The sequence below is a fragment of the Miniopterus schreibersii genome (assembly GCF_964146895.1).
Source record: "Miniopterus schreibersii genome assembly, chromosome: 9".
Lineage (NCBI taxonomy): Eukaryota > Metazoa > Chordata > Mammalia > Chiroptera > Miniopteridae > Miniopterus > Miniopterus schreibersii.
The window spans coordinates 6,297,235-6,305,928 of record NC_138118.1 but is presented as its reverse complement, the minus strand read 5'-3'; the positions used below and the strand labels follow the sequence as shown (position 1 = coordinate 6,305,928).

Below are 8,694 nucleotides of genomic sequence, written 5' to 3'. Positions count from 1 at the left end.
GGCCACCCTTTCTCTCTCATGTACCGTAGATACAACACATATTGGACCAAGCCTATCATGTGGTCCCCAAATGACCTGGAATAGTTATGTCTGGCAGGTCATATAAAATATTATTTTAAGAAGTTATTCTTATCATTCTTTAATTAAAAATCTGATGTTAATTCTGACTCTCTCTGCAGATTAATAACCCTCACATTTTTTAATGGGAACAGATAACCAGACGTGGGTGAGAGAGTTTATTCTTCTTGGCCTGTCCAGTGACTGGGACACTCAGGCCTCTCTCTTTGTCCTCTTCTCCGTCACATACATGGTGACAGTGCTGGGGAACTTCCTCATTGTTCTTCTGATCAGATTGGACAGCCGACTCCACACCCCCATGTATTTCTTTCTCACCAACCTCTCCCTTGTTGATGTCTCTTATGCCACAACCATTGTCCCTCAGATGCTGGTTCACTTCCTTGCAGAACACAAAGCAATCCCACTCGAGAGCTGTGCGGCCCAGTTATTTTTCTCCCTGGGGTTGGGTGGGATTGAGTTTGTTCTACTGGCAGTGATGGCCTATGACCGCTATGTGGCTGTGTGTGATCCCTTGCGCTACTTGGTCATCATGCATGGAGGGCTCTGTACTAAGCTGGCCATCACATCCTGGGTCAGTGGCTCTGTCAACTCTCTTGTGCATACTGCCATCACCTTCCAGCTGCCCATGTGCTCCAACAAGTTTATTGATCACATATCCTGTGAACTCCTAGCTATGGTCAGACTGGCCTGTGTGGACACCTCTTCCAATGAGATCACAATCATGGTTTCTAGTATTGTCCTGCTGATGTCACCATTCTTCCTGGTTCTGTTGTCCTACATCAGGATCATCTCCACCATCCTAAAGATCAGGTCCACAGAGGGAAGAAAGAAAGCCTTCCACACCTGTGCCTCTCACCTCACAGTGGTTGTCCTGTGCTATGGCATGGCCATCTTCACTTACATCCAGCCCCACTCTGGCCCCTCAGCCCTTCAGGAGAAGTTGATCTCTGTTTTCTATGCCATTTTGATGCCCTTGTTGAACCCCATGATTTATAGCTTAAGGAATAAGGAGGTGAAGGGGGCCTGGCAGAAACTATCAGGGCAACTATCTGGATTAACATCAAAACTGGCAACTTGATGAATCATGAGCACCATTTAGAAAAAAGAACTTTGCCTGTGTGTTCTGCCACTTAACTCAGATACGACAGGCATCAGCTGCATTGCTGTGGTGACCAGGAAGGAGCTGATGAAAGTATACTGGTTATGTGGAGTAGGTTTTGTGTGTTTAGGTTGGGGTGTTGGATATGGGGCTATTTTTATGTCCCAGGAGCATGTTCAGAGGAGTTAAGCACTGCTGTCATGGACCGTCCCACACTTAATGTTTGTTAATATGGCCTGAGAGTAATTTAAAGAAAACACCATTTGCTATTTTGATTTGTTTCATTTTTTGCAGTCATGGACCTATTTATTGATCTTAATTTGGACAGCTGGTTCTTATTCATCCATATTTTCTACAAGGTTACTGTGTTTCCATTGGAAACATCACTTTCACATTTCACTGTAACAAATGCATAGAATATGAAACCACATCCAGTGTTGTGTGAGTCACTATTCTGAGGAGAGTGTTGCTGTCAAGGCTGATTAAATGCTTGTGTGCTGGACCTATTTCATGTGGACACAATGTGTTTGTTTGAGAGCTGGAAGTAAGTCAGTGGAGAAGCATCAACTGAAGGTCTTTTCTTACACTGATAGGAATCTAAGTAAACGTTTGTACATGTGGGTATTGCTGGCCAAGGGAAAGCTATGTTTCAGGCAGTGCTTGACTATACAAACAGTTTTGAGAGGAATTTTACTGCATATATAAGTGGTTTCATTTAAATCTTAATGCTGTCCATTCACTGAAAAATCTATTACCTCTTGTTCTGATACTTTAGAAACAAAAAGCACATAAAATAAGAAATAATGCGTAAATTATGAAATACATAGTTATGTAAGAAAGGAAAGATTCCTCAGCCAAAGGCAATGAAAGATAAGACAACTTTCACATGGATTTGGGAGTCAGGATAGTTTGGTCATCTGTGCAGAGCCACCCTCTCGTCACCATGTTGAACCCTGTCCCATCCCTCCTATGCACACAGTTCACAGCATTGTCAATATTTGCAAATCTACTGAGCTGGAATAGTCTGAGAGTGGACTGCCCCTCTGAGAAAAAACCTGTGTTAAATAAGGTAAAAGGGGGAAGAAATAACTGGATACAGGATAAGGAAGGGGAAGGAGAAAGAATGTGACAGCAGCTCATCTTCTCCCTCCCATGGATATGTCTCAGAACGCTTTCTTCTTGTCGTCTCTTCTTAAGTCAGTTGTTGTGCAGTTCTTCCATCTGGGAACACGTTATCACTCTCACCCTTCAAGCGGAGTTGAAGGCTCGTTTAATCTAGAGCCCTTTTGGTATTTTAATTTTACCTTTTAAAAATCCAATTCTAAAGTTTGCAATATAGGCAAACATCTCAAAGAAGTCAATGCTAATGATTTGTTGGGCTATATATCTCTTGGTGTAAAATTGGTAAATGTTATAGGAGAGTCTCCTATGTGTCTGTAACAATGAATGTTTCTTGAGACACAGCTGTCAATATGATACAGGTCTTGTAATGATAGGACTGCACAGTGGGATGAAAGACAATGAAGCAGTTAAAATGCAATGTTGTTTCACAGAGGGAATAAGCCTTTGGGGGTGATTTTAGAAGTCTTCCTGAATCAAAGGACCAGAAGAAGTCCAGGTGGAGACCAGGAAAGTGACAAGTGACCCAGATAACAAGCAACTCAAGCAAAGGCTGACCGGTGAAAGGTGCTGAGCTGGGGGAGAGGGGGAGAGTTCAATAATGTCTTGAAGTTGCCTTTGCAGGGCAGAGAAGATGAAGGCAGTAGTGGAGATGAAGCAGGCAGCTAAACGGTGGTGAGATCACACAGCACACCGGATATCAAAATATCACTTACCCTTAATAGCAACAGAAACCAGTGAAGATTTTTAAGCTGGAGCATGGCATGACAAAATTCACATGTTTGAATTATCAGCCTGAGCAATCAGACAGACGAAGAAAAATTGGAGCCAAAGACACTGGCTAGGAGGCTGTTCCACGATTATTAATGAGACATTAGAGAAATCAGAACTAAAAAAGTGGCAAGGGAGCAAGAGAAGTCAAGTCAAGTCATGTGATTTAAAACATTTCAGAGGAGTACATATTTTCCCAGAATGGAATTCTTTTTTTTTTTTTTTTTTAAAATATATCTTTATTGATTTCAGAGAGAGGAAGAAAGAGGGATAGAGAGATAGAAACATCAGTGATGAGAGAGTCATTGATCAGCTGCCTCCTGCATGCCCCCGACTGGGAATTGAGCTGGGAACGCCGGCATGTGCCCTGACTGGGAATTGAACCACACTCTCCTGGATCCTAGATCAATGCTCAACCACTGAGCCATGCCGGCTGGGCCAGAATGGAATTCTTTTGTGGATCCCATATCTACTCTAAAATGTCACGATTCTCTCTGAATGTTCTGTAACTTGTGGAATAAACAGTAAAACTTACCATCATGAACACACTCTATATTAAATGTAGGATAAAGGGATGAAAGAAGAAAACTTGTCAGAAGTCAAAAATACAAATATATGTATGACCTCAAGCAGGATAATATGTGTAGAGATGCTATATCCTCATTTTTTCTACTGGTTAAATGTTTGTGAATTTTCTTCACTATTCATTGCACAATCCCTTTGCCTTTTCCTAGTGTCCATTCCATTGCTTATTTGTTCCTTCTTCCATCTGCGAGGTCAGCAGCACAGGAAGTCTCCCTCTGATCCTCCACTACCATTTTCTCATCTCTTTCTTCTGATACTGGTCTCACATTGCTCTTATAAGGATTCTTACAATTAGATTGGGGCTACTAAGATAATCCAGGATAGTCTCCCTTAAAATTTTAAAAATTTAAATACATCTGCAAATTCCTCTTAACATGTAAGGCAGTATATTCACATGTTCTGGGACCCAGGCATAGACATCTTTTGGGGGTCATTACTTAGCCTACCACAGAACCTATTCAAATTGGCCACTTAGTTTTTCCAAATGGCCCTAGTAATCTTCAACAGCTTCCTACCATTCCGGTGTGAGACAATATTGCAGTCCTGTTTTTTACATTTCTTACCTCATAAGGGGAATTATATTTCCAAGACCTCTGAAGAACTTCCATTAACATTTCTTGTGGTCTACATCTGATGGATACATACCCATTCTGCTTGTTTGTCTGAAAATGTCTTTATTTCTCCTTCGATCTCAAAAGCTATTTTCTGTATGTATAGAATTCTTTGTGGGCATTATTTCTCTCCTCAAGGCTTTAAAGATGCCCTTCCATTGTCTCCTGCCTTGCATAATTTCTGAGAGGAAATCTGTAATTTAGATCTTTGTTCTTCTGTATATGGTGTATTTTTTTTTTAATCTAAAGCTGCCTTCAGGATTTTTACTTTAATTTTGGCTTTTAGACAGTTACAATATGATGTTTCTAGTTTGGTTTTTTTTGTATGTTATCCTATTTGGATGAATTTATTTGATTTGTGCTTTAATTTCTTCACTGTACTTTCATCCATTACCTATTCAGATATTTTTTGAACTTCTTTAGTGTCCATTTTCTTTCTGTGATTTTTAATTTCATGTATGATATATGGTTTAATATTGTCCCACAACTCTGGAAGGCTCTCCTCTCTCTTTATTATTATTATTTTTCCCCTCTGTGTGCTAATTTTGGCCTTAACATTATCCTCACTGATTGTGGTGGGTTTTTTTGGCTCTGTTGTAAGTGATCTTTACTTCTCTTACTGTGCTCTTTATATCTAGCATTTCCATTTAATTCCTCCATATAGTTTTCAATTCTCTATAAAAATTCTTCAAATATGATGCTCTCCATCTTTTCCAATAGTTCCTTTAACTTATTTATGAGAGTTATTTTAAACTATGTGATAGTTCCTATACCCAAGTATATCTAATTCTGATTCTGTTAATTTCTTTGTTCAGTGACATTGTAATTTTTCTTGCCTTTCCCTCTGACATTCAGTTTGGATTGAAACCAGGATATTTTGTGTATAGGGTAATAGGCTCTGATAAATAGTATTATGACTTGAAATGGGCACATCTGTTTGTCCTATAGTCTTGTTTGCAGGGAGAGAGTGTGGGAATCAATCAGCTGGGTTTGAGTTTTGTTGTTGCTGTGGTTATCCTCAGTGCACCAACAAACTCTGTTTCCTCTAGCATTACTTGTACCTGGGGTGGGAAGTTCAGTGGTTGGAGGGTTTTCCCAGTGTTGCTGCTCCACCCTTCCTTTAAGTTCTCCCTGTGGGCCTGCATGTCAGAGAGTGTGTCTTCCCACACACTGCCTCCTTCCTGTGGCTGACTGCTGTTCCTTGTACCTCAGTTCCTGGTTACCCAGTGATAGACAATGAGGGCTCCTTCTCTGTCCTGCTCTGTCTCAGTCTTGGGCAGAACTTTTGTCCCTGTGTCTCAGGGTTGGGGAATCTCTCATGATCTTACTCTTCCACAGCATGAGGAGATGGATCATGGTCTGAACACAAGTGGTTTCCTGCCCAGAGGAAATCCCAGGGCTGGAAGGTGTTGTTTTTTGGTTCTCTTCCCTCAGCAATGAGTCCTCATCTGTCTCGAGGGGACCAGGGTTTGCTGTCCTTCCCCAGTGGCTGTAGGTTTTTGTTCCAAAAGGGAGACAGGCTTGGCGGTAGGAGTGTGCCTCCTGCTTACTCAGAGGCTGTGGCAGCTCTCACTGGACCTGGACCATGAAGGATGCTTGTCTGGTTTTCCACCCTTCCCCAAACCTTTTTGTGAGGACTGTTCTAAGTCTGTGGAGAAAATCCTGAGAATTGGTGGGAACTCATTTTGGAACTTAAGTAGTACCATGAAGTATGTCCTTCTTTCTCAACATTGCTATTTAGTGTCTTCTATGGACTGTATGAATTTTAGAATAATTTTTCTATTTCTGTGAAGTATACCATTTTAATTTTGACAGGGATTACATTGGATCTGTGTATCACTTAGGGCAGTATGGACATTTTAGTAGTATTCTTCCAAAACATGCCTGTGGGATATCTTTCCATTTATTTGTATCTTTTTAAATTTCTTTTCCCAGTACTTTATAGTTTTCAGTGGGCAGATTGTTCCTCTCCAAGTTAAATTTATTCCTAAGTATTTTATTCTTTTTGATATTATCATAAATAGGATTGCTTTTTTGAGTTCCATTTTGGATAGGTTGTTGTGTAAAAAAATGCCAGTGATTTTTGTATATTGACATTCATCCTGCAACTTTATTGAATTCATTTTTAGTTCTGTTTTGATGAACTCTTTAGGATTTTCTACAGATAGGATTGTGTCATCTGCAAACAGATAAGTTTACTTCTTCCTTTCTGATTAGGATGCCTCTTTCTCCTGTCCGATTGCTCTTGGTAATGCTTCCAGTACTCTATTGAATAGAGGCAGTTAGTAAGCATGGGCATTCTTGCCTTGTTCTACCTGTTCTGATGTGGGTATTTTCTCAACATCTAATGTGTAAGAGTCTATCTACTAGTTTCTAGGTTTCTCTCAGAGGGAGTTGATTTGTGTTTAGGAGAGGAAGTCAGGAATTTCCTATTTGGCTGTCTAATTGACATCCTTTCTCAGATTTGATTGTCTGTTAAAGGAGCATTAGGTACCTGGAAAAAAAGTGTAGTAGCCTGAGTTGTAACAAATATTGAGCCAAGAACACAAACTTAAATAGGAGGAAGAGCTAAACAGGAATGAATTTTTTTAAAAAAATTATTTTATTGTTGAAAGTATTACAAATGTAATACATTCTCCCCTTTACCCTCCTCCCTCATGTTCCACTCCTCCCCAGTTCTTCCCCTGTCCATTTTCTGTGTACATGGGCTGTGCATATATGCTTATAAGTTCTTTGTTCAGTCTCTTCCTGCCCTCCTTCCCACCTTCCCTCTGTGGTGATTGTTCACAAGTTTCAAGGCAAGTAGATGTTTTCTCAGACTGATCATGATTAAAGAAAAGCAAATTGAGGGGTAGTGATGGAATTATTAGGATACAGCAGGAAAGGAGGAACTGTTGAGAGATCAGGCTTTGAGGAAGACATTAGAAAAGAGGTTTATAAAAAGGTATGTGTCTGATCATGAATAGGAAAGGCATTTCTGGAACTACTTTCTTTGTTTTGTCTTTTAAGAGGTAAGAGAGTTAAACATAGATGGTCTTACCCTTTCTGCTCAGAGGCCCTAAACTGACCCCTATATGGTTCTGGAATGAGAAAAGCAGCTCTGTCCTTCCCTCAGTCCCTCCTGCTGCCTTTATCTCTCTCCTTCCCCCTATTTTTTACTTGGCAAGAAAAGGAAAGTTAGTGAATAGGCAAGCATGAAGAAATAAGATTGAGTTGATGCTTCTCAAATATATTTTAAAATTTAAGCCATTTCTGTTTAATGTTCAAATTGTTATAACATATTAGAGCTACTAAAAAGCACTCCCCAAACAAAAGCAAACAAAAGGGAAACTTTATTCTAATGTACATCCTCATGAATTTACACCCTTTCCTCTGCCTTGGACAATGAAAAGGAATTCCTAAACATTTGCTTTTCCTTTCTCTCTTGTATTGACTGTTCTTTGCTTTCTTTTGAGCCCATTTCCAAAGGGTAAATATTAATAGGATTAGTAAAAACAGATAAAAATGAACAGAACAAGGTAGAATTAAAATATCCCTCCCCTTTTCATCCCACTAAAACATGAAGAGATCAAAGCTATGAAAAACACCATGAGGACCAACAATCCTCAGAGTGTCCCATCCATTCTTAAGCAACAGATTCATCAAAGGTTGCCTCACATTTCATTTATGTCTGACTTTGTGGAAAATATCTGAGAGAAAAATCACATTTGCCACCTTATCTACCCCAAGGCAGAGATCATGTTAGTACTAAGACTCATCCTACTCTGTACTACTACCAGGAACAGTTCACAAGTACTTTCCTCATACGTTTTCTACATTTGAGCTTAAATGTACCTGTGAGTTGTAAAATATTATCCTTTTTCCCATATAAAGTTTTTTGCTAAACCAAAGTCACATATCTGCTAAATAAAATCAGGTTTCAATCCTAGGTTCTCTGGTTCCAGATCTTTTCACGAGGCCTTCCCTCTTCTCAGTCTTTCCTTTTGTAATAGATTTATTCATTTCATTGTGATAGGTCCAGTTGACATATTTAAGGTAGCTTAAAAAACATACATTCCAACCAGAGTTTTCTTCACTGTTTATCACTTTACTCACCATCGTCACCTACCAAGCTCTCCTCACCTTGAAGGTAAGTTGGTAAAGATGCAGAGCTCTGAAAGGTGCACTGCATTGTATCTGGGCTCTAGCTGGGTCTCCCTGAGGCCACCTCATGTCCTTATCAAGGCACTGGCCTGTCTCTGATGAAGAAAAGATTTGATGCATATCAGGATAAAGCCTGTCATGATGGCCCATAAATAATCTGAAACATCTGGCTAAGGCTGGACACCTGTATATAGTTTGTGTTGCTGAAAAGTTATTCTTATGGTTCTCTGATTTAACAGCTGCTGTTATTTCTGGTTCTCTGCAGATTAATAACCCTCACATTTTTTA

At 39.8% G+C, this 8,694-nt stretch overlaps 1 protein-coding gene across 1 annotated transcript; it reads left to right on the top strand.

Moving 5' to 3' along the window:
• Nucleotides 1–202: 202 nt before the first annotated feature.
• On the top strand, nucleotides 203–1,156 carry LOC308561705 (olfactory receptor-like protein OLF3; the record flags this gene model as incomplete). Its single annotated transcript, XM_081147099.1, has 1 exon — nucleotides 203–1,156. The coding sequence occupies one exon, from the start codon at nucleotides 203–205 to the stop codon at nucleotides 1,154–1,156; it is 954 nt and encodes a 317-aa protein (XP_081003225.1).
• Nucleotides 1,157–8,694: the final 7,538 nt, after the last annotated feature.